Source organism: Rissa tridactyla, chromosome 1 (genome assembly GCF_028500815.1).
Source record: "Rissa tridactyla isolate bRisTri1 chromosome 1, bRisTri1.patW.cur.20221130, whole genome shotgun sequence".
NCBI lineage: Eukaryota > Metazoa > Chordata > Aves > Charadriiformes > Laridae > Rissa > Rissa tridactyla.
Window position 1 is genome coordinate 153,310,393 of NC_071466.1, and position 27,203 is coordinate 153,337,595.

Genomic DNA, 27,203 nt, shown 5'->3' on the forward strand with positions numbered 1-27,203 from the left:
AAGGCTTTCTAGTATCTGCAATAGTGTCTGGCACACTGGGAACATCCACTTCTACTGTATCACATCCATTTGGGGTAAGACTTGACATTCAAGAGACAAGAGGGCTATTTTCTCTCATAACGCCAAGAAGTTCTTAGCCATGTCTGCTGTAATATGCTTTGCTGCAATGAGGGAAACATGATTCTCTGTCCACCTGCAAAGATACAGTGTGTCTTGGACTTGAAGAATCTCCTCAGTCAAAGGCAGAGATCCTTGAGGAACTGACCACCAGACTGTCAAACATTATCAAAAGATTGGCAAGGGCATATCTCAGAACTGGGACTGGGAACTCCATTACATAGTGTATTTTTGTCTGTCCTTTGAGGAAATTTCAGTACAAGGTGTAGGGATTTCAAAGTCCCCATATTAAGAGGTAAATTACAGAAAGACTCCTCTCAAACCTCAGACACAAGTGAGGGGCTTTTGTAGTTCTGTATCATCTGCATACATCAAACAAGAAACTGTTCTACAGATACAAATGCAATGGATAGATTGCATTGCTTCAAGAACAACAGGATTTTAAAAAAAATTGTTTAAGCTTTACCTTTTCAGATACTTTGAATATCCCCTGAAATATCTGGTAACATAGTGGTTGGCAAAGGGAAGGAAAGGAGGGAAGAAAAAAGGCTTTTGGAAGTATTCTGGAAACAAAAGACAGTTAATCATTCACGTTGTCTACAATTCCTTTGGCTCACAAAAGTCTCAAGACAGACTCTTGCTTTATATTAAAAAACAAAAGTAATAAATTAAAATCCTCTACTGTCCTACCTTCTCTCTTCTACAATGTATGATGGAATCCAGAGTCACAAACTGCCTGGACTTCATAGGCAAGGGCATGTCCTGAAGCAGTTCATTTCATGTCTCCCTGACACACCGCAGGCAACCTTTCCCCTTTAAGCGAAGAATCTCACAGTATCATTTTGTGTAACATTCTTTACATATTTCGACTTACACTCCCAATGCACATTTGTTTCAATCAAACTGTGCACACGTAGGTTTTCTGGGAGATCTGCTGGGTTTTTTGGGTTTTTTTTTTTTTAACTTTTTCTTTAGCTTGATATTCTGCACTCTTTCTGAAGCTGGCCATTTTGATTAAAGATTTTGCTTTGTTATGAAAGCAAACCAAGTACTTCAACTTTGAAAGAGAGAGAGCAAAAAGAAGCAGCCAAAACAAGTGGTGATTCTTATTTTCCTTTTAAGAGTGACAAAACAGCATATGCAATTCAATACCCAAGATCAGTTAATTGTATCTGAAACAGCAGCTTACCATGTAAGTTAACATTTGCTATGATTATAACCTATACAATGCTAATTTCCTATGTAAAGCCCCTCTGGTGCCCACATGAGTCACCTTCACACTTTGGGAACATGGGCATGGGGCAACACAGGTCACCGGTTATCAGCCTCTGTTTTATTTTACGATACATTCATGATTCTCTGTAATTCCAACAGCAAATACATCATGCTTGGTTGGCCAATGCTGGTATCTGATATTCCATGATTACCTTGGCTTCAAAGTGAGACAGTAATGCACATTTGTGTTACTCTCCCTTTAATGCAGTACAAAGCTGGACACAGCTCAGAAAGAAATCCCTAAAATCCATTACCTATTTATGATCATGTACAAATGGATATTTATCATGTTAAAAGAGAACCATATGTTAAAGTGGAGGCTAGAGCCCAATACATCTTTTTGGATGAAATCCCTTTTCAAAAAAAGGAATAAAATAATTAACATTTGCTTTTGCCAGTAGAAACATTTGCTCATGAATCTCCTGGGAAGGTAAGGGCATTTAACCTTTTTACATGCCATCCCTTCAGACATCTCTGACCCCCACTGCAAAACAGACAACAAAGATTCCCGACTCCACGCTGCTGATTAAACCCCTTGTAAGAAACATCTGGATGAAATTTTCTTGGCAGTTGATTTGAAAATTATACAAGAAGTACAAGAAGCAGAACTAGGGAGCAGCCATAGTTCAGCTGAGTCACACAAAGATGATGCTATGTAAATGCAGATTTTTCCTTGAACGCGTTAACTCCTAAATATTAGTTTGTGACTGTGCAAGCGACCTCATTAGCACAAGGAAAATAAATCCCTCTTCTACTCTGCATGCCAGCGTAGAGAAGGCAAATAGACTTTGAAAGAAACTCAACTGGATAATATCAATTTTTAAAATAAAATAATAAAAGGCTTAAACAGTTTACCTGCCTAATACTTAACTTTAATTGTCAGGTAAGAGAGAAGTTGTCATCGTTAACTTCCAAAAAAACATTTCTTAAATTTAATTTCAAAAGCTTCTATGGTTTCTGAGAAACTCATCAAAAAGCTGAAAGTAATGTCTTCCTACTATCTCAGTCAATACACCCCCAGGCCTAAATTAGCAAAAGTGACCTATAATTTTCATGGCCTGACATTCAAAATAAAGGATGTCCCAGTGCTCTGCTGCTTAAGCTTAAAAAGCCTGTCCAGTGCAGCTTAATATATTGTTCCGTTTCGGAAATACAGACCCTGGAACTCTCACAGTTTTCCGTATGTGCAACAGATCTAGAAGTGAGAAATTTTCACTGTTGCTATTAAGTGAGTAGCAGCAGCAAAAAATCTACACAAACCAGGCCAACTTTACACTGCAGCTGCTATGTGTGGAAAAAAAAATAAAAAGAAGCAGCAATAGGGAACAGCACCAGAGAGAATGTGACACAAAGGTGCAGGAAAAAGAAAAGCAGTGGGTAATCTTCTGCCCACATCTGCCAGGCTGAGAAAATTCGAGGGGATGGGGCAAGGAATGGGCAGAGACACTTTGGCCTTTTCCAGAAGTCAAGGCATAAAGCACCTCAGACTTATCTAACTGAATTATAATTACTCTGACATATAAAAAAAATTAAAGTGTTATCACAGTTCAGAGCCAGCAATCTGTAATTTGCTATAGTTGTTGAAAATTTGATGGGGTATGGGAAGGGCTTTGACTTCTCAGCTGGGGCACTGATCTGAAAAAATACATGTGTGCTTAAAATTGATTGGTAAATATTTTTAAGTCATAAAGAAATTAACACATAGATACAAAATCTGATCTAAACATTTTATCTCCAATCCAAACTTCACATTCTAAAGCACCCCTGCTTATTTTGGCTACACCACTGCGATTCCAATAGATCTAAAGTAGGGGCGCCTATTCAAATTAGTACTGCTATCAGTTTCTCACTAAATGAACATATACACCAATGCTTTGTTATATGTGTTTCAACTTATGAGAAACCACGCTTTGAAATTTAGAAAAAATCTGGCAGATAATGAAATTTCAGCATGGGACAAGAACAGCCAAATTGAATGCAGACCAGAAATTTGATCACAGAGGTGTAAGAGTAAGAAGAACTAAGTCTGGAGCTGTTTTTCTTCTATCAAGATAAAATATTGTAAATATTTTGTACCACATTATTCAGTACTACCACTGGAATGGTAATGAATGAATAAAACCAGAAAAGAGGTTTAAAAAATCCCAAGTAAAATCCAATATTCATCAAAAATACTGGAAATAAAAAGTTGTCATGTAGAACATCTACATGCAAGGGCCACACTACTTGTCCAGGCAGGAGGTAATATCAGTGTAGATTTAGGGTAGCCACCTGCCACGCGTTCCATTGTAACTCAAGTGAGTTGATTTCATAGCTAAGAGAAATAGTTTAAGACTAAGTGCATCAAGGGAAAATCTGCAATTTTATTAAGACTCTTTGATGTAACCAGTGTATGCTTTGCAACTCCATCAGACACCTCCCTCTACACACTTGGTCTGTACCAAATAGGGAAGATGAGATATTTAGAATCCTGCAATGTGTATGCAACCAACAAACAATTAAACCAACTAGTAAAAAGCAGGTGACAGGAAAACACAGAACCAAGGCTTACAGTGTATCAAGAAATGTCCTTACACTTAAAAAATTATAATGCACTCCAAAATCCACTTGTTCAGGCAATCCATGTACAACAGAAGGCACTGTTATCCATATGAATCTATCAATTCTGCACAGCAAAAACCTGAGAAGTGCAACTCAATCAGATGCAGCCTGGCCCCTCCCAGTCATTCAGGTTCCTCGAGGACAAATGTTTCCTTTCAGTCCATCAAATTATAAAAACATCACAAGAATTTGTACATTACAGTAGCTGGTTAGAAAGAGCATTCTGGTGGGAGAAGCACACTGCTATTTTTCAGAAAACCTTCAGCAGCATTAAATTACTCTCCCCTGTCTCTCAGAAGTCATGATGATGTCAAGAAAATGTAATGATGAGACCCTTCCCAATGACCTTTGTAGCTGATCCTTCAGTTGCCACCAGGAGTACTTCCAGCAAAGTTAAAGGCTGTGATCAGTCCTTTGTTGTCAAATGTGTAGCCACTTTCTTGGACTATTGTCTTAAGTCCCTAGAATTCAAAGGGGAAAAGCATATGAAAAAGTCTATAGAGAACGTTTTTGCCAGAGACACTACAGCTCAGCTAAGAATGCAACGTTGTGGAGAAAATTCTTATTTGAGTCAAAATTTCATTCCTTAAATGCAGTGACAGTAATAAATTACACCCAGATTTTCTCTAAATGCATAAACACACACACCTCTACAACAGAGCTGAGAAATTAATCCTCTGCAGAATCCGTCTGTTACACTATCCTGCGTGCTTTTTGAATAAATTTGAACTTATTTTCCATGATGCAAGCTTTCTAAACATCTAAAACCTCACACTGACTGTGAAAGCAACATTAGCAGTTAAAAAGTTACAAAACTATTAAACACACAATAATCTATAGTAATCTTCATCAAATGCCTGGCTGACAGCTAGATAGTACCTTAATTTGCTCTTCATTCCAAATGTCAGATTGTGCAAAACTAGTTCGCACCCTGTTCAAACAGCAGCACATGTCAATGAGAAGGCAATTAATTAGAAGCAACAGTAATCTCTCTGAATAACACACAATTCCAGGCAAGGGATAATATAAGTGCAGTATCTTACTCACGCTTCTCAGGAAACGTTAATTAGCACAAAGATTTATTCTCTCTGCTGTTACAAATCACATGCAGTTCCAAGATCCCTGCAACAGATAAAATGGCCCCAGAGAAGTGACTCACCTGCAGCATTGCGCCGGTGTTCTGCTAATGTATGAATTTCCTGCAGCTGTTTCTTCTGATCCTCGCTCAACAGTGCTGTCAGCGAATGGTACCAGGCTGCATCTCGGCTCTGCACCGCTGTCAGAACAGGAATGGATGAAAAGTGGTTATCAGGTTACCTTGCAACTTAATTTCAGTAGAACAAAATGAAACACATGGAATCCCTGGTTGGTTTTAAAACAGAATTTGCACTGCAAAACAGGTTCAGTATTCCTGTTAGCCTTCTTAGCACAGAACCCCCACTGTAATAGAGGCAATTCATCTCGGGGAACTTAATTACATCCTCTGCTTTCTGAAACAGAAAGTTGACCATGTGGCCATTATTCATGGACAATGATCAAGTGAATCTTCTCATTTAAAACGCATATCAAAACTAAAAGCAACAGGATTAGTCAAATGGGAAAGGGAGAAAATTTCTCCATCATGATTTTAACATCTAGGAAGTGACAAATATTTCTATATATAGGAGTCCCTCTAGTGACTGAGTCCCACTAATTTAGGTTGTGATTTAGAAGTTCTGAAAGAGAACATGAAGAAAAGTAATCTCTGGCTGTATTTGCTACCGTTTAGTACTTGTAAGCCAAAAAATCTTAGCATTAACTTTAGACAGAAAGATCACATCTTCAGTTTCAATAATCTAAATTATTACTTGTAACAAAGAAAAGGGCTTTTCCCGGTGAGGACCATAAACATCTCCAAATGATTTCATCATATCATTCTGCCAAGAAGCAAATACATACCTAAAAGTGCTTGTGTAAAAAACTGGTATTCATCAACACCATTTTCAAGGTCAATAGGTGTGCTGAACCCTTCAAGGGCAGTCTCTTCCAGTGCTTCTTCATCCCAGTCATCATCATCATCATCCTCCTCCTCTTCCTCACCACCACCACCACCATCACCTCCTCCTCCATTATGTTTCTCTTGGACTGCCAGGCTCAATTCATTTGTCTCTTCCTCATCACTCGGTATCTCTTCTGGAAAAGCATTGATGTGTTTTGTAAAACAAGGTTTAAAAAGTATAGGAAAACAATGACTTATGAATGAAGAACAATTAATAAATCTACATTCTGGCTGGAAAGGGGACTCTCTGTTAACACCCTTCCACCAAAATCTTAGAATTGGAAAAATGAGGCTGCTAAAATGTTTCCTACATTCAAGATCAGTTAAACTTTTGTTTCTAAGCACACCTGGGGAACGTGAAACTGCTGCCTTTTTTCTTCCCTCATTTATGCAGTCGTTGTGCAATTATAAGATCCAAAAATGTTTAGGAAATGTGTCTTTGACAAAGTGCTCCATCACTGTGCTTTTTAGATTATGAACAAATAGAGACTTGCATAGACTTCCCAAATTGACACAAAACAAAGAGAAAAGCAGATGCAGACCACATGTCTGCCTGCCGTTCTTCATAGCGCTCCTTTATTTGAGTAAACTTAAAATAGCACCATTCACTTAGCTTTACTTTCTATTCCACTTATGAAACAACTATTACATCTTGAATTAAATGTAACTCCAACATGCAATTATAAACACTGCTATTTTTTACTGAAGGAAAAGTATTTCCAACTTACAATCAAGATAAAAAAAATCCCCCTCCAATTTCAAACCTTCAGCTCTTTCTGTGTTAACATTTTAGAAAGAATAAACATGACTATATCTGCAACAAGCAGGGGCTGAATCAAATGAAAGAGATTTAAAAATTACCGTGCTGTTTCCATACTGTAATCCTATGCATTGAGAAGAATTCTGTAATTCCATTACAGAAAATCACGTGTGAAATTTGAGTGGATTACATAATCTGCTTACATCCAATCTAATTTTCAGACCTCAAACTATCGATCTCCTGTTCCAAGTCAAATACAGCCACACTTAACTGCCTGCACTGCTGTGTAAAATTCACTCCCCACAATTCCCTCCACAAGGTATTCTTTGATGTTTTTTCTCTTCTGGCAGACACAGCAGTAAGAGGTCTGTCTACTCCAGGAACCTCAGCTGTCTCAAACTCCACTTTGCAAATCACTTTCCATTTGGGCAAAGACGACTTGCTAGGATTTCCTTCAAAGTTCAAGAAAACAAGTCTTTCAAACAGTTGAGTACTAGGAACAGCTTCTTTCCAGGAATCAAGAATACAACCAGTGCAGTCCTGGCAACCTCCTGCTGCCTATGTGAGAAGACAAAGCACATTCCAACCCATAAGATTGGACTTGCAAGTTTTATTGTTACTCTTAAACCAATACTACCCTTTCACGAAGCGTTAGCTGTTATGCATTGAAATGTTTTGATTATATTTTGGGAAGAAATATCAATTCCTAAGATGATCTTTCAAGCACCCAGTAAACGGAGTTATTTCCAGCAGATTGATGAGTTTTAAGAATGAACCGCAATTTCTTACCTCCTTTAAATTAAACCCAGACAAAAACCACAATGTGAAAAGGGGAGACACTTTACCATTATCTTCTGCAACGTGTTTTTCACGTTTAGCATGATCCTCAGGTTCTGTGAGTTCTCGTGAGGTGCGAACTTGTTTTAAGCCCAGGAAGAGGAGGAGGATTGAAGGGACAATCTGGGCAGCCACAGCATCCACTGTAGGCGGTCGGTTCTGCAATTCCATTAGGATGCTCAGTCCTATTATACACATCTTTCTGTCATGGCGTCTGAAACAACATACACTTGTTAGACAAAAAACAGATTTTCACTGCAAGGATATGTAGTGTCCTGGCACTTGACGTGGCAGAAGACAATGTCACAGAGACTATGTTCAAAGCTCCTAAACATATTATTTACTTTGCTTTGAATGCAAGTCCCCCACTGGAAAGGGCTTGTCCAATAACAATTAAATACCTTTCAAGCACAGGTCAAATTCCTGGAACAACTGTTTCTGATTACCAAATGCAAAGTTTGTAATGCTAAATAAATACTGTTTAATAATTATGTAGAATATCTTGTCTTCAATAAAGCATTTGATACAGATTATCATCATTAAATAGGATGGAAAATTAATTTGCCTTGGCTTCGACAGCAGTACTGTTGCAGGGATTGAAATTAGCAAAAAGACTATTAGTGAAGAGTAATGATAAGCAGGAATGCAGTGAATCGCAGGGTGCATTTATGGAGTGCCACAAGGCAAGCTGTATTTAAACATGTTTATTAAGAGTCCATAAGAATGGCTGTATTATACACCCAATTTCCGACACTAACTTGAGACACAGTGCTAACTCCAGTGAAAGCAGGGAAATATTTCGCTGTATCAAGAATAACTGGCAGTACACTCAAACAGGGAACTTGCAAATGAGTAGATCTCCAGTAAAACAAACAAACTATACATAATTCAAAGGAAAGAAAATAATGAAATTAGTAGCAGAAAGATTTTTATGTGACCGTGGCCAGGAAACTAGCTAGGAGCCTATGCTCTTAAAAATAAGAATTGATTTTCACTTCCAGAAACAGAAGTTATTTGCAAACAAGACAGGGAAAAATTCTCTAACTGCCTCTGCAGTTACTCTTTGGTTCTCCTTTACTGGAAACACCAGTAGTTTTCAACTCTTCTCTAACATTACGGTATTTTTCTATTAAGGGCTTGAGAGGAGCTTGTTTTGTTTGAACTATTCAACCTGATGCTGACAGCTTCTGTGCAAGCCTTCTGCAGGACAAGCAGTTCCAGCAAAAAGTTTCAGTAAGACCTACAGAAACCAAGCAAACCCCCAGAGTCGGAAGAAAATGGCCATCCTCCAGACTCTCAGTAGATACTTCCATTACTGAATCAGTTTTACTTTGAAATGAAGAGGATAAAAAAGGAGAGAGAAGAAACCAATGAGCTGTGTACCACAGACTGTAATAAAACTTACAGGGGAACAGCCAGCAGCTCAATCCACCACTTCAAAAATTGCTGCAGAAATACAATTTTAAAAGTGCTTACAATTTCATTACCAAACATGCCATACAACATGCTACTGAACTATGATATTCTTTAAGTAATACAAGTGACCACATATTAGAGCTTTCTGACCTTTACATGTGCTTAAACAAGACTGGGGATCTGGAGGGATTTCATTACACCTCCCACGTTGTTCATCTTGTTAGGGCTTAGTGAAGTGATTCCATTCTCAGAGTAGTGGACAACAACAATAAATTATATATGACCATGCGTAACATTATGATCACAGAAGACCTTCCAAGAAAAACAAAGTCACCTAGCATATCAAATAACACACTCTGTCACGTTGGGTTTGGCTGCTCCATTACACGTGTTGAAAAATGCACCAAAATGCAAGTAGGCAAAGAGTGTCCTTCCATCATTGCTCACTGCAATACTTTATTTTCAGAAGGAATGGGGCACAAAAGAGGACATATAAACCAATCAAAGAAACTGAGCGAGGGGAACAGGGTCTGCTTTCACAATAAAAAAAAAAATTAAACCCCTTACTCCTGCCAGTTTATCTATGTTGAAAACAAGCTCATCACCATTTGCTCTCATGCCAACACTGTGAAGACCAAAATCCAAGCTAAAGATGATGCTACCTATGAATGAAGCATAGCTTTTCTGGGAGAGTTGTCCTTACTGTAAGTATGAAAGGAAAGAACTTTCTCTACCTCCTCTCCCTGCCAGCATCTTAATCCAAATTTGACCAAAGCTCTGTAATCTATGCACAAGACTTCTCTCCCACATCTTGACACTGGAAAGGCATGAAATTTCTTCAAGTCCCAAATGTATAACGAAGCAATTTCAGTGTACATCCACCAGAGTAGTTAAAGACACTTGGCATTACCTTTTATAATACATTTGAAAAAGCTACCGATACACAATGCCAATTGCAGAACACAACACAGTGAAAAGTAAAAAAATCTCTAGTAATTAGTGGCTTCGCTTCATACTAAACTACCTTTCTGGACAGCAAGCAAAAGTGCAAGAATCAAGCATTGCTGTTTAAAGGGAGTCATCATTAGGAAGCAGCCCAAATGGCCAAAAATACAGCATATTTGTCATGCTCCATTTTCAAGCTTCTAAGCAGAGACGTTGTAAGAATGAACACGTCTTCAGAATATGCATGTTATTAGAAGACCCAGCAGGACAGCAGAAATCCAGGCATCAAGCTATCTTTAATGAACCTCAGCCAGAAGGAGACTTGTTTATTCCACCTGCCAGCAGACAAACAGCAGGACAAGCATCCGCCTTGCCTGAAGTTCAGCATTCTATTACGCCCCAGATGTATCAAGTACCCACAGGACTGAACAAGAAAAACATAGTTCTATGTCATTTGCATATTTTTGTAATGGCAAATAATGGTTTGAGGACTATTCCTTTGCATTCAAAAGGATCATTATTTCAGCACCCTTCCATCTGCGTGAGGGAGCCTGGATAAAACTCTCCTTCGTGCTTTGTCCTGGGAGATCCATGCTTATTTGCTCAGCGGCACAGAATGGTCCTCCCTAACAATCACGGACTGCTTGCTCTCTCAATGGCGTATCAAGCCTGGAGTGCTAAACATGCAACACATGGCAGTGCAGTGCATAACTCCCAGGCAAGTCTATTTTTAACAAGCTGTGTGTGGTCTTCATAATCTGCAGGACCTTTTCTTGCTAATAAACTTCCTTCCAATACAGGACAAAAAGATCTAAGAATCTTCTGTATTTTAAACTGAGCTGAAAGGATTTCAAAGGGAAATCACAAAGCCTTTTCTTTACTGCGTTGCTGTGCTCCTTTATGTGAGGATCAGGTTGCTTTCTATTACATCAGTCCAGTTCCTGGACAAACTGCAAATGATTAGCCATTTCCTTCTAGTTGCAAAGTTGGAACTGACCCCATTTTCCTATATAAGATTGGGATTTTATATACAATTCTGACAAAACTAGAATTTCTAACTATTTAAACTCCTACCAAATAAATCCCCCTAGCTTCTAAAAAAAAAAAAAAATCACTCAGGAGTTTTTTTTGAAGCAAGTTAGATTTTCCTTTCACCCTAGTTTCCACAGAAGAAATTTTAGTATAAGAGTATGCGTAAGTCATGCAGAAGTCTCACTCAAATTTCAGGCTGTCAGGGAAAAGGTGGAAAGCAATAAGGAACAAATGTTTCTACAAACGGTTTTTCAGTCTCTTGCTCTTAGTCAATTTGAAGTTATTGTAGAAAACATTTAGAAATAAATAAATACCATATAATGTGGTACATGGGCATTATGGGCACACATGCACAAATATGTAATATCCACAATGACATACCGGATTTATGCACAGTCTTACACTGAGTTCTGAGCTCTCCTTGCCTGGGTAATTTTTAACATTCCAAATTTCTAATCAGTTTTAAATAGTTTCCATGTTTTTAATGACACGGAAGAGCAGTTACTTATCTTACCATAACTGCTTTTCCCCCTGAAGATGTATTATTCCCACGCATTCCATCTCATCTGTTCACAAGTGCTGCTCAAGAAATACTGCATTCTTTTGGCAAACATGGTTGACTCCAGCCTGAGAGCATGCAGACGCACACAACCCCACACACTCCTGGAAGAGCACGTTCTGTGGATACTAGGACTTCACAGGAACAGAAGAAGGACAGAGGGGCGTGAGATTTACATGGAGAAAGCATCTTGAAGAGTCACTGTTACCAGTAAGTCACAGATTTCCTGCATGGCTGACAATGAAATGGCAGTAAGATTCACCTGGTCCTTCACACCTGGAGGTGGATCTACTTCGATCTTCTCCAGTTTCTCTAGGATCTGTGAGTCTTCCAACTGATTTGAATTTAAGCCTAAAACTGCCTCTTGATGGAAAGCAATCTAACTGTAAACCAGTGCAGCAGTGAACGATGGCTGGTGAGAAAAAGGACTGTTCAAATTAGAGTGCCTGCGCCTGCCTTCACTGATGAAGTCTGCAGAGGTGGACCCAAGAAAGGGTTTCAAGAAAGCCAGATTTTGTTTGCATTTCTGTCTTTTCCTGTTCAGTTAGGCCTCTGAATATCTGGCTGCTTTTCAGATGATGACCCTTTACTACCCTTACTAAAACAAATGGTCTTCTAGAAGCAATACTATCCTGAGGGAAAGGAACTCCCTTGCATCACATCACAGTGCCTGACAAGCAGTACTACAGCAAAACCCCTACACCTGGAAGCCTCATACTGAGGAGACAGCACTGAAGGAAAAGTGGGGTTTGGATTTAAGCTGTATTACAGATATTTATTTCACTGCTGGTAGCAGCAGATCAAAGAGATACATTTTAACCTCCTGTTGCCGTTCAAGTGCAGAGTCTGAGCACAATCCAGCATCATGATCTCCATGTTTCATTTTCATAGGCTTTGTCAACTTTTGTCTCAGCTCTGAAGAAGAATTTAGTTGAACAGTAGTTGCAGTAGCTGATGCTTTTTGAAAAGCAGCACAAAAGAACTGAAAGTTAAGCTGCACCTCACAGGAGTACTTGAGGTTGGAGCCTAGTCAGATCTGCAGCACTCTTCCCCCTCCGGACCTAAATAGTTTCTCACTGAATGCTCCAGGATGAACTGTTTAAAGCTATAAATCTCTTTCATTTTTTATTTCTTTTAAAAAAGGAATGGCAAGCTTACCACCTATAGGGAATATCTTCTTTCATACTGTCTCTGTATGCATTCATCATTTGATATGCAGAAGAAAAAATGACAGCACAAAGCACTGAATCTCAAGAACTTTGCTTCAGCCATAAAGAAAATCAGTACATGGAAATCCTAAAACTTCTTGCTTTTTTCTAAAGTTGGTAGATATAAAAATAATTTAGTAATGAACAACAATATTCCCACAAGGTGTGGGAGAGGTAGGCTTAAAGGTGCCCTTTTTCATTCACTGGCACTCCAAAAGAAAAGGGGGACATTTGGGTCCATTACGCCTTTTTTGTCACTGACTCAAGTAACCTCTCTAATTGATAAGATATGTATTTATGTTAAGATACAGAACGTACTATAGATATTTCATACACAGCAGGTAGAAGAAGTCAGAATGCTCGTGCTAATATGAACTGTCCATTTTTGTCATAAAGAATAAGAGATTTTTTTTCCCCACACTTTTTATATGCTTAATTTAGTGCTTTCAAATTTTTTTTTCTTCAAGGAGAGACTGCTAGGGTAATACCTTCAAACACAGACACACACAGGGAATCTGCACAAAGCTTGTATGCACCAAAGCAGGCAATTTCTCTTGTATCTCCAAGTGCTTTTCATTCTAGTAAACCAGACAGAATTAACTTGCAGACATGAAATAAAGTAGTCTATGCTGCAATTCTACAAACTGCTGCACTTTCATCCTCATCCCACTGAATTGTGCTTAGGACAGAGGAGGGAGGAAAACAATCTTTACTGTGTACATTTGGTACGTGTTTTAAAAATACTGCAAAGTACGCTGAGAGCAAAACCTGCATATGCCAGTTGGTCATTGACTGACTGGGAGTCAGTATTTTATTACAGATAAGAAAAAGGTAATGCAGTGCTATGATGCACCACACAGTTCTAAATTCAAGATGAACGCTGAGGCAGTAACGTAGCTGTACCAAGATGGCATATAATTCTGTTCAAGACAGATTAACACAAATAAGAACTGGTATGGAAAAAAGCTATTTGGATGACTAGGGAGTGGAGAAACCATCTTAAATGAAGGCCCTTAGAGACTTGTTTTGAACTGGAAAGACAAGACTGGACCAATAAAAAACACGTAGGAAAAGAATAACAACCTAAAATAAGGTATGCAATCTATGGGTCAGAAGCTGCCTGTCTTGGCCCCCTGTTCATTCACAGCATGACTCTTAAGACGCTAACACTTCGTCTGTTGGCATAGGCTATGCACAGAGATGTTCTAAGCCTATCTGTACACCTACAGTCAGATGTCAGCCTCCAGTGACAAAATCTAACTCATAGCAGGAAGGTGAGAGGTAGCTGTTAACTACATCTGACCGTCTGCTTTGCTCTTAAGTGGATTTGAATCTCACAGTCAGACACCACATCTCAGCTGAGGGGCAAGCACTAACTGTTAGGCACTGGACTTCACATCTGCCCAGCATCAACTGCCTGCTTAGCTATGTGATGACAGGCTTTGTCCACCTTCATTTATTTTACAAATGTTCAGCTCCTGCCCAAGTGCACGCTACTGCAGTGCAGACACGTGTTCAAGGGAGGTCAGAATAAAGTTTAAGGAAGTTTAAGGAAGTTTAGAAATATGCTAACCAGTCAGTACATCAGTTGCATAATGATAAATATGCAAAGTTGATCCTGAACAACTTACAGGAATTAAAATCAGAATGTGGATTCATTGGACAGAAAAATGTTTTTTCACATTAAATGGATAAATTAAAAATACTTTATAAAATATAGGACAGAAAAATATGTATACACTGTGTTTCAGAAAAAAAAAGTTAACATCTCACTGAGATGCTGCTGGTCAGCTCTGAACATTAGCCTCAAGGCATGTTGGACCATCTCTTGGAGAAGCACATAGTTTGTAATTAAGGAACTTAAAAGAATTCTGAAAAGTTTTATGTATTTTACCCTTGTATCCTCACAACACAGAAAATTCAGCAAGTAGCTCAACGGACACAGAAAAGCTACACAGACACAGGTCAGCTTTACTGGCATCATAGCAATTAGACCCGGTGTGGATTACTGTTATTTAGACTAACCAAGGAATGAGAACTCTTACATCAACGTGACTAGAGATACAAACAGAAGTCAAAACCATGGACTTTTAAAAAATAAAAACCACAATACTTGCCCAAGAAAACAGTCCGTGTCATTCATCCACTGGTTTATGAACTGTGCAGTGACAGGTGCAGGATTGTGTGGAAATCTCATGTTCTCTAAGGTGTGCAGAAGTAGGTCAGGATTGTAGTAGAGTGCAGCTATGGCAACCTGAAGACACATGGTACGAAGCTCACTTGTTTTAACTCCTCTAGTTAACCGCTCCAGAACAGCCTCCACAAAGAGTGGAATACACTGGGCATACAAAGGAGAAGACAAAAAAAAAACAATCACTAAACAAAAAAACCCAGGCATTATACATGTTGACAGGTTACACAAAAGTTTAAAATACTTTTATCAGAATTGATCTCCAGAGTTAACTGAAGTCCAGGTATAACCTAGGAATGCATTCTATTCACTTCCTAGTATAAAAGCCTTTTAAGCCTCTGATTACATTCTTATAAATCTTCCCCAAAACAGCTATTCTCTGAACTGAAAATTGCCAGTGTTATTCTCAGTATGGAGGAGAATATTTAGGGCCATTTGGTGGAATTTGTTCTAGCGTGTATAAAAGGTTTAGAAAAGAACTCAAAGACATTCTCATCTTTGAATAAAGTTATCCAACATTTTCAAAACTAACAGGCATTAAAAAAGAAATTACCTAAGTCTGCAAGAAAAAGAAGTTTTTCCTAATAAAACTAAAGTGATGTTAAATTCCTTATAAAAGTTTGAAATGAGTGAGTTTATTCAAATAAAAGCAAGTGCGCACAAATTCCTACACAACAAAATAAACACTACATATATTTCCATGTGCCGGTTTATGCTTTATAATAATTTGGGAAGCATTATGAATGTTTTAGTTTATGAGTTTCAGTTCAGTGTGCAACCATTTCAATTCACAGAGTTGTGCAGCTCAGTTAATCCTTCCACCACATACTCACTTCAATGCAAACACATACAATTCACTTTAATCCCTTCCAGATTTCTTTTAAAAATAAAATCTTTCGCGGAACCCTTTTATGTTCATTTACTTCAGCATTACATTAGTGAAGTTATATTGCTTTCAGTGAAATTAACTAAAAATTTATCACTGAAGTCCATGGATTGCACCGTGGCAACATCAAACGTGAAATGTAAAAGTAATTTAGGCTGGAGTGTCATGTAAAACATGAGAGACCGGAATTTAGCCCTTAATAGGAAAAGGACTGCTATCGAAAAGTGTGTTATAAGAAACTTTGGAAAATTGTGATTATTTTTTTCCCAGCAATCACAATCCAGCCACGCTAGAAATTCTTCATTTCCAAATGCACTGAGTAATAATTTAAAATATTAAAAAGGACCAAGTTCATATTGCTTGGAGAAACAATTTCAGTAGTTGGATACGTATACTTAACCTCTCAGCTGCAACAGTTTTAAGAATGTGCGTTTTGCGCCAAAGGGGAAATCTTATTAGGAGAAAGCCAAAAAAAAAGACAATTCTGCACATCATACTATATCCTTACCGTTCAGTCTATATTCATTTTCTGGTCATGCCCACTAATCTCTCACCTCAAAAAAAACCCCAAAACAAACAAACCCAACACACACCCAACCTTACAAACTCTCCTGTGCCCATTTACTTCTTTCTGTATTTCTCCCCATTTCTACTTTTTACATTTCCCTCAAACTCTCTAATTCCAACCGCTTCTCTCAGGAATCATATGCGTATCATTGGAAGCCAGTAAAAGAGAAAACCTGTTCAATATATATCACCTGGTCAATACCCCGTCCTTTGCATTGAAGAACAATTACTTCTAGGAGTTTGGCTGCATGGCACTCTGCATCTTCTCGTAAATCTCCTGTTAACACCTAACAACCAGAACAACAATTTAGTTTATCAGTATTAACCACTGACAATTTTGAAAGCAAGTGCTCCTGTAGATGCATACATCAAAAAATGTGGTATATACATATCTATTCGTGCTATATTTTGTGAGGCAATAAAACACATAAAAAATCATCTCTACAGGACATAAACCAGGATAAGAGGCTAAAGATGAATTTAAAATTTAGAAGAAATTGCTACAGTTCTTTATGAATGTTAGTATTCTTTATATGTCGTTGCTTTCCCTTTTTTAAAGGAAATGTTACTTATAAGAATCATTGATGTTTTCCATATGCTGTTTCTGTTTTGTGACTTCAATTCTAATAGACACTAGCAGATTAACAGCCCGGCAAAGTGAAGTCCTATCTCTAGACTAGTTTCTGATTAAAAACAAGATGTATGCAATCACTCTATGTATATGTGCATACATGTGAAACTGACTGCTTCTTCTCAGTATGTTTCAACCCTATGGTCAGTGTCAATCAAACCTGACAAAGAATCAGAATTCTCAAACACATTCAATCTCTCTAACTTTCCTAAAAATAAGCAGGTAGCTAGATGCCACTCTGTAATGCCCAAAATCAGAGAAAGGCTGCAGTGTGATCTCATACTTTATTATACATCAGAGAATCAGCATAAAAGAGAAACGTTATAAATGTAGGAAGAACTTCAAATGAGTTCGCACCTTAGCTGACAACTAGAGAATCCAATCACAAGATACACAGCCCAAGGAAATCAAGCTTCATTAATTCCTCTACTTACCAAAATAGCCTGTTCATAGAAGAGAGTCAAGAGGAACAGCAACTTTCTCCCACACAAATTTGTGCATGTAATTTTTTAAAAAGCATGTCACTTAAAAACTGTGAGGGTGCTATGTGTACTCAGAACGGAGGTGAGACCAAATTTCATTTCCTTCTGAAATGACTGGCCACCACCTGGCACGTTCAGGTCACTCCGCCAATGTGATTGTTAAGTAACAGTGATAAGCGTTAACAGTAATAAGCCTTACCTCTTTACACATAGCATAAATGATTTCTAAATGCTTTGGGTTAGACAGTAAAGTATCGGTGTCAATGGTCACATAATTATGCAAGAGAGGCATCATTTCTGCAGAAGAGGGAGAGCAAAAGAGAAAAAAATTACAAACCAATCCATGCAAGTGCTAATGAGTGAGGCTGTAGTCCTATAATGGAATTTGTTAGCTCAGATTCTTGGATATGGTTGGAAATTCAAACTCTGCAGAAGTCTATTCTAGCAGAATTCTTCATAAAGTGCATCACGCAGGTTGCATTCTCAGAAGAGTAAATAGAATAGGACTACATTTTAATTAATTCATTTGTAATTTCACATTAACTTGGTATATTTCAGCTTTCTTTGAGTTCAGGACCTCCTACAATAACTGATCACACCGACAAGATTTGAACATGCTTCTCCTACTTAAATATGCTCCTGTTACACTCCCACACTAAACAGATGGTCAGGGCATGACTCAAATACATGATCATTTTAAACCAAGACACTAAATGCAAGCGACCCTTATTGAGGTGGGCTTTATTAATGAATTCCCAAACAGTGGAAACATCAACAGAATAGAAGTGATCATACCTGCAAAGCACCCATACCAAACCTGTGGGAAAAACTCATATACAACACCTAAGAGCTGCCACATTTGAGGTGAAATCATCTGGCATGTCAAGCTGTAGGCCAAGGAGAGAATGTCTTCGTAAAACTCTGGAAAGGAGAAAGAACTTTAAGTAGGGTGCTTTAAAAAATAAATTTACCTTGCAAATACCTTGAAATTTGAAACCAAGGCCCAAGTCATACGACAACCAGAAGACAGCAATTAGTAACAAAATCAATACATGGTACAATAATACAAATTGGAAAAAACTCTTTTAGAATGCTCTTACGTTGGCTATAGTTACAACAATATGCACAGTTTTTCATTATAAATACACACTAGAAAAATATATTACCAGCACAAAGACATTGTGACTAAACAATTTACTGCAAAATATTTTTATTTTCCCAACCCTTGTTTTCATTTAAAGGTCTTACCACAAAACTGTGTAGCTCTTTAGTTCAGGTTACTGATAAAGCAGTAATTTAATTGCAGACCATGTCCATAAAATACTAATGTAATTGCAGACATTGTCCTTTAACACAGCTAGCTAGAACTATAATCAGAATTGCATCTTCAGCTTTTGAGTCTGACCTTCAAAACACAATAAACAGCCTGACTAATGTACAAGAGGAGATCAGGAAAAACAAATCATAACTGAAACTAACGTCTTTTTTTCTTCAAAGAAGCACACAAAAAAAAGATTAATTTCTGTCAGGAAGACAGTGTGGTTTACACTAATTAATTTAAGAATGTTTTTTAATGTAAAAACATGTAAATGTTTTTCTAAAAACTATCTCTAAAACATACCTATAACACGTTTCTGCATAACGAGGCCTATGATCTGTAAACAAATGCTCTCGAGCTGTTGAGTTATCTGAAATAAAAATATAAAGCAGTTTATTTTAAAACTCAGAAATACAATAATTTAATCAATGTCTTTGACTAATTCAGTTTGAGAAGTTCTTCAAGGCAAAAAGGCTTTTATCAATTTTTAAATGCTGCATTAACAATCACAATATTATGAAGTAAGGTCTTACTGATGTAAATACTCAAATTCTCACTAAGCAGTTTTTCTTTAAAACTTGTCACTTACAGCATTTTTCTTTATTTTAAAAAAATCTTATTTTGTGATTATTCCACACATCCTACCAAAAACTGTTTCTGTTGTCCTGTCTGGATATAAAGCAACATTGTACTCAAAAGTATTTCTGATAAAGCCTCTGTCCAAAATCTTTGAAGTAGAATGCGTAAAAAGCAAGAAAGGAAGAGATGCTTTTGCCTAAGGTCTACAGAGAGCCTCCCCGAGTAGGCTCAGCAAGAGGAACACATGCATACAACTGTGTTGAAATCGGGATTCAGCCTTGCCACGGTGGACACAGAGGCTATGAATTAAACTAAATTACAAGGAGAACTACATGGCCACTTTATAAGTCTAATTAAAACTAGTAAATACAGACATTTGATGTTATTACCACAGGCCATTCATTACAGACATAATCTTGGAGGATGTCAGGCTTTCTGGCCTTGTTCTAGTGAACGGATCAAGTATGTGACCACAGATTGATCCACTTATCTTCAGGCACCTGGCTCAGAAGCAATCATCCCCTAAACTCTCTCCATACGTAAAGGATTTCTAAGGATTTTTTTCTTTTTGAAAGGAATTTATACGGAGTTTTCAGCCTCATATATAATTTGTATATCATTTATATCACTTCTAAGATGATTACAGATCCTGAGATGAAGAGCACTCTGCACAATATTTTAGTTTGTGCCTCATACAACAGAAAAACAAGCTGCTAAGTTTATACCAAAAATATCCCAACTCTAAATGTTTTCCTAGGCTAAAACCTGAAAATCCACTTCAGGTTATCATTCGTGATGCTGAGCTTAGCTACCAAATTTTATTTTAGCTTTCAAAAGACGCAAGGGGTTTTTGTAAAGGAATGAAAAATGTTTTGAAATCCAAAGGAACACAATGGTCTTAAGAGAAAATAATTAGTATTTTAATTAATGTATTTTTAAAATTATAAGCTTCATAGCTTCATGCACAGTGAAACTTTCTCATTGTAAATCTAGGAGAAAGCACTTTTATGCCAACAGAGCTTAAGTTACTGACTGACTTTGCCTCTTCGGTCATCACTTAACTCCTTCCTACCTCAGTCAGCCCAGCTGGTATGAGCAGAAAGAATCTCTTTCTTCCCTGAATATGTGAAATGTAAACTTAAATTGCACCACAACTGCTAGACCAATTCCTAGGAATTCTATCCAAGAAACTGATGGCTAAACAACAAAATATGAGTTACTGTTGTAAAAAAAATGAACCTTATGCAAATTTTTTCTCCCTAAAATCTATTTTAACAGTCTATAATACAATTATCAAATTAAGTGCTTAACAGAGTAAGGGCTAAGGATTTTACCCTCAGGATGTAAATTCCCCTCAAAGTTGAGATCTAAACAATTAGGAAATCACAAAAGTAAACTGGGCTTTAAATTCAAATTTGTCAGAGATCACTTGGTACTAATTCACCATCCTGCTATAGTAAAGGCAGAGTCATGTCAGCTCAAGCAATGCGCCATACATGGAAGTGCTTGTTGTCATGAATGAAAGGCACGAGGCAAAACAGCAGGAGAAAAGATGTATAAAAGAAAATCTCACCTCCTTGTGATCTTCCACAACTGTCAGGATAGTGTCAATTGTGTGCAAGATGTCCGTGGCCATAGCTCCTTTGTCTTGGTCTTCGTCTTGTTCGTCATTCTGAATTATTTTACCAAATATTTCAGCCTATGAAAAAAAACAAGCAACTTGACATTCAGGAGTAAACTCACATTTCTAATTTGTCACGCAAAACCAAGACGGTCAATGCAACAGCAGCAATGCCTTATCTGTAAGAGCTGTCAGTGCTGAAAAATATGCTCCTTACTTTTGAAAGCGGAATACAGAAAATTGAAAACTCCTCTTTTCTTTGAGGAGTCTGGCTATGATAAGTCATTTGAAATGTTAAATAGTTAGAGCTTGTCTCTTTAAAACCAGTGTCAAAATTCAGTATCTTTGAAAAACCTATAGGTTTTAAAGATGCTGCATACAGAAAACAATATATTGTGAATACTATATGTGGACCTTTATAAAGGTTATTTTAAATGGTGTGCATGTCAAACAAAGCTCATTAAATGTTTACTGAACTAGGCATGTGCTTCTGACTAGACTGTTACTTTACTACTGTCTCTTACCAGGTGTTGAGTCATGTCAACGGCGATGGTAGCTACTTCCTGACTGTACTCACAGATCATCTTCTGGATTACATTAGTAAGATCATCATTTTCCGTCTCTCTAACAACGTGCAAGAGCTCTTGCATAACTGGCCTTACATAAGGCTTCACATATTCCTTGGCTAAAAAAAAAATAATTGAAATTAGGTGAAATCAATTATCCATAAACACAATTATACCATAACTCAAAACTATTAGTAACTGACTACTCTTGAACAAAGTAATTTTTTAAAGTTTAATTTGCTAAAAAACAAAAACAAAACAACCAAAAAGTCTACCCAAGGCACTTTTATAGCCCATAACTAGTAGACTAACAAAGTAAATAAATTGTACATTTACCACATTCAACACTGAAATGCCATCTACAACAAAAAAAAAAAAATCGACTGTTCTGGGGGACGCATGCCCTCAATACATAGGCAGCATTCATTCTTAAACATACACACTATTTTATTTCACTAAAGAAAAACCAAGACAGCTGCTGTTTACTTTATTAAAGGAAATATGTTGATTCTAACTTCTTTTGTGCAGAGACCTGTAGTAAAAACTTGAAGTCAGAATTCTGGGATGTACACAGTAACTGATGAGCAAGTGACACTCTCTAAACATGATGAGATGTTTTGAAATGCATGTCTTTAAATGGTAGAAGTGTTTAGATAAATCTGCACCAACCTCCTCGTCTACCAAAAAAAAAATAAGCAGTGTATACAACTGATGAATCACTGTAGCATACCTTGCTCTTGGTTGCTTATTAACATCTGAAGAGCTATGGCTGCTTCTACTTTGACAGGCATTTCCTTATCATCAATCAGGCTCTTCTTCGCCAACTCTACAGCATTCCTCAAGTTTAGCTCATTGTGAAATTTCAAAGCACTGAAAGAATGAAGCACCCAACAGGACTGCATGACAAAAAGAAAAGCAAGTTAGGGACTACTGCAATTTTTTAGCATTTTTTTAACTGATTCAAAAACAATGCTAACTACCTCTATGTTTCCATGCATTGCTTTTTTTAATTATGGTGTATTCATACAGTAACATGTAACAAAGTTTTTTTGCACTTAAGCAGTTCTTTATTTTCCTTTCACAAATTCCAATAAATTCAGTATGCACATAATTGGCATTCATAGTTTTGGTCCTTCTGGGGGAAAAAATCAGAACAAAAGTTAAAGAAAATTAACTGTTTGCTTATGACTGATATGGGCAGTCCAGGATTTTCTTCAAGCTACACTTAAACTGACATTATCTACTCTGTGGAAATCCCACCATCTTCACAGCCATCCAACCGCTCTAGTTATTGAGATCTGCTAACGAAAACTGGTCACAAAAGGGCCACGACCACTGCTCAAATTCTCCAGTCTGATCAAAGAGGTAAACAACAATATGACACAGACTTTCCATCAATTCATTTAACTGACAAATGATTTTTTCAGCCAACACACTGAAAAATTACTGCACAGGGTGGCTATTTGAAATTTTACTATGTATTTGCTTTATTTCTTTCATTGACATTCAGAATGAAGTGAAACTTGGAAGGAAAGAATCATGGCAAATACTGAAATTGATATAACCGGTGAACTTACTCTAGCCCTGAGGTACCCCAGGTTAGACATGAACAATGGAAAGACATGATTCTGTAACGTCAGCTCCATTTGATCCTTGAAGACACTCTTCTGTTGGTGTAAACAAAAATTAATTTTGGAGACCATTCATTTTACATATTTCATTCTAGCCAGTTATTCATTTCAACTATCAACCATGAGAAATGCAATGATTTGTCTATGTAATAAAGCTATTCTCTCATGAAGAGATCTGGATCTTGTACCTTGAACTGAACGAACCTCATAAGCACAGCAAGTTCAATGCCAGATAAGTGAAAGAACTGTACATGCAACTCATTACAATACTGTAAACTGGAATTTTCATTTTCTTTAAGGCAATTGATTCCAGCTGATTTTTCTTAAAAATCAATTAGGATAAATAACCTAGTACCTCCATTCTTCCCACAAAGGAGTATATACATAGCTGAAGATAAATATAAGCTTAGTATGAAACACATCAGTTTCAATGACCTACTATTACTATAAGCATCAAAACTAATTATTTTACACACTATAACAATAACTCACATCATTTTTCATGTTTATTAATGGACTAAGATAATTCCTTTGTGACAGAAATTTCCTTGGCTGGAGAAGGATATTTGATGAAAATTATCCTCCGTTATTCCAACCTTGGCAAATCCCAAGATATTCACAGGAAGTCAGGACCATAAACATGGAGACTTGTGACTTTCCCAGCACCTATAGTCCCGGGATACTAGAAAAGACATATGCTGGGGACTGTGTTACCATCGAAAGGAATGATTCAGTGGCTGAGACAGGAAAAGGGTGAAAGAAGACATTCAATACAACGTGTATCTCAGGTGATCACACATCTACTTCACCAATGCATACATCATTTTTCCCCACACTGATTCCCAAACCTTCAGAGAGGCAGATAAAGAACTGAGCAGAGAAAAACACAGAGAAGGGAAAAGAATTTTCCCTTGTGCACAAAGGTCAGAGGTTTGCATGCATTAAACCGGAGCCACTGTGGAGAGCCACGTGGGTAAGGCAGGGTCATTGTGTTTACGAGCTCCTTACAATCTGTATCTCAGTCAGCTCACCAGCCAGAAAGCACTTACAAGTCGAGTATTTTAAGCAGAAAGTTCATGGAATTTTTCAGTCTGCCAAACCCCAAACATAAGAAATTTAGAATTGAGAGGAGTCTGCAGTGTTTGGGGATTATTACTCTTTTGTAAAGTACATTATAGCCTCATGTTTCAAGACCAAAAATTTCAAATGAGAGCAGTATACTAGCATAAATCCCCTTTTTTTCCACAGGACAGAGATAAATGGGTTTAGAAGCCCACAGTCAATATGAAAGGCTCCTCACAACACAAACAATGTCCTCCTCTTTCACCGCTATACTCCAGCACAAGGGAGGGCATTTACAATGCAACCTAATCTACAAAAATTCTGCAAAAGTTACTGATGTTTCAGGATTTCAGATCAGATCAGGGATTGGTACATTGGTCAAAAATAAATGTTAGGAACATTGATAAGATGTGCCTTGCAACATGAAGACACATCCTGCACAGAGAGAGACAACTTGCATAAAATAAAATAAATTCCTTTAAAAAGGAGGCCTCCAGCACAAGGCCGCCATTCTCATGCTAAAAAATTATAACCTTTTGGCAGTTACTTTTGACATGGAGAAAGGGTATACTTTGGACTCCATTGTCTACAAAAGCGTAAGGGAAATCATAATGAAGATTACATTACAGAGCAACAGTGGAGATTAGACATGTATTCAAATTCCAGAAAAATACTCAGAATTCTGAAGATACTGTCTATACAGAATGGAGGAAGGACAGAAACTCTGTGCTCTTTGCAGTTATTTTCAAAACTCCCAACTGGCTGATGAAACAAGACTTACAGCCACACGTTGTAGGGTAAGAAAGCTGGAAAGCTAGACAAAACATTCCTGCAAGATGTTAAGTAAATATTTTTATGCAACCAGAAGCAGCTCACAATAGTACAGGCTGTTGGGGAGTTTGCTAAAGAATCATAGGCAACGCTATTGATGGAATGTTTATTGATGGCACGTTTGCTTTTTTAACACCCTTCCATTTTATTAGTAAAGCAGGAGAGGACCAAGGGACTGTTCTGTAGCAAACAAACACAGCTTTGGAGAAACTTGAGAAGAAAAATCTGCAAATAAAATGGGAATTTAAAAAACAGGAAAGAATGTTAATATCTTTAAAGAAACAAACCCTCAGATTCTTATCCCACAGTGCAATCTCTCTACAGACTTTATAAATACAGGTAAGGGCTAGCCATACTTTATAAACTAAGACTTTTTTATTGGCAATGGCACTTGATATTAAGAATTACAAACCTTTTTCACTTCTTTACCCACTTACTTTCAGTAAAATATCTGCTAGGGATCCTATAACATGCAAAGCTCCATCTTTTTTCCTCGGATCAACGTTTGGCTCTGTCAGAATCTCATAGCAATATGCCATCATTTTTGGTAACACCTATGCAAGACAGAAAACACTCAATCTCCTTTTGTCAGATTATTTTAATAGTATTGTTTAAGTCAAAATATTCACATGACATTTTTAAGTAGAAATTTTATTCTGGTCAAAGCAACTGTGAGGTACTACATGTAGCATCTTTGCATAGTTAAAATATAGAAGGTTCCTTTTTCAACTTTTAAGCCAAACTCGTCAAAATTAAATTAATCTCCTTGAAATTTCACATTAGTAATAGTAAATAAGGTATTTTTGTTGTCTTGAGGCAAATCAAAAAAGGTGACGAAGAGGCAAGAGGCTCAAACAGTACCTCACCCATTTTTTCTCCCCTTAAGTTCTCTTCTGGTTTCTCTCACACATATAAATACATACGTGTGTGTACATATATGTATGAACACATACATATCCAAGAACAGCTTGGACTAAAACCTCATAAACTTATATTAATCTAACGATTTTGGCAATAACTTCTAAAGTTGACTAGACTTAGAAAAGGTTTCTTGGCAAAACCAATTGTTTAATGTCATTTCCACACCCGATATGTGCTTTTCAGATATCATGACGTTTTGACGGTCTCAGTGCAAATTATGAAAATGAGGAGGTCAGCAGGCAAGGGCTGTTTTGACAATAAAGAAGTAGAAAGTTCATAGGCTATTCCACCTGACATAAAGACTATGCCCTGCTCTGAAAATCCATCTGGAAATGGAGCTCCATATTTACCAGATGGTAAAATGGTACCCAGAAAAAAGCTTGTAGCTCTAGCAAACTGACGTGCTTTCTAGGGCTTGGTTGGGTGCTTTTGCAGAGATCAATGGAAGTACAGAAAGATCTGCAGAAAAGTTATGTCCTCATTTAAAGAGCAGCTGTATGAAATTGGTTTCATTCCTGCTAATTTCATTGCTGTCAACAGGATTTAAATAGCATCAGTGAAAATTAATAAGGATCAGGTTCACTTTTCCCCCTACTGCTACAGTTTGGGAAGCTCAAAACAGCCATGACAGAGACTGTTTGTAAACTTGGGAAAAGGACATCTATTACAACTCAGTTCGTATCTGGCAGGTTAATTTTAAAACTGCAAGAGGAATCCCCTTATTTATTTATTTATACATAAACGCATAATTTAATACTCCCAAAATTCATAGTGCACAGGCAGGAAAGCGTGTGATTATGTATTAGCAAGTAGATTTTTCAAGACTAGCTTCCTGTAGCATCTTCAAATTTAAGGGAAAATGACATTACTAAGGAAACTTCAAATCATTAAAGACCACTGTTTCCATACCTCTTTTCTCTTCTTCGCAGCGGTATAAAGGAGATTCTGTGCTGCTGTTGTAGTGCATGCATAATCCTCAAATACATCTAGCAAATAAAAAAAGGCAAAAAAATTTCCTTTTCTGAATGACATAATAATAAGATTGTTATAAACCCTCTTGTTTGTGGGATATCACAAAATCAGGAATCAGGGTGAATATGTAACTTCAAAACTATTGACACAGTTGTCT

General features: G+C 37.3%; 1 protein-coding gene across 3 annotated transcripts in view; it reads right to left on the reverse strand.

Moving 5' to 3' along the window:
- Positions 1–1,081: 1,081 nt before the first annotated feature.
- Positions 1,082–27,203, reverse strand: part of IPO8 (importin 8) — a 48,873-nt gene continuing 22,751 nt past the window's right edge. For 2 of the 3 annotated variants that reach the window (XM_054203006.1, XM_054203014.1), the window contains 15 exons: positions 26,984–27,060; positions 25,591–25,707; positions 23,207–23,296; positions 22,360–22,525; positions 21,588–21,748; positions 21,016–21,141; positions 19,167–19,233; positions 18,341–18,466; positions 17,745–17,842; positions 16,624–16,719; positions 14,906–15,126; positions 7,637–7,842; positions 5,932–6,165; positions 5,153–5,269; positions 1,082–4,454 (listed from right to left, as the gene is read on the reverse strand). In XM_054203006.1, the coding sequence (XP_054058981.1) occupies positions 4,447–4,454; positions 5,153–5,269; positions 5,932–6,165; positions 7,637–7,842; positions 14,906–15,126; positions 16,624–16,719; positions 17,745–17,842; positions 18,341–18,466; positions 19,167–19,233; positions 21,016–21,141; positions 21,588–21,748; positions 22,360–22,525; positions 23,207–23,296; positions 25,591–25,707; positions 26,984–27,060 (1,910 nt within the window). In that variant the 3' untranslated portion in view covers positions 1,082–4,446. Of the gene's footprint in view, positions 4,455–4,641; positions 4,644–5,152; positions 5,270–5,931; positions 6,166–7,636; positions 7,843–14,905; positions 15,127–16,623; positions 16,720–17,744; positions 17,843–18,340; positions 18,467–19,166; positions 19,234–21,015; positions 21,142–21,587; positions 21,749–22,359; positions 22,526–23,206; positions 23,297–25,590; positions 25,708–26,983; positions 27,061–27,203 lie in introns of all 3 variants that reach the window. The other variant, XM_054203022.1, reaches the window with a different exon arrangement.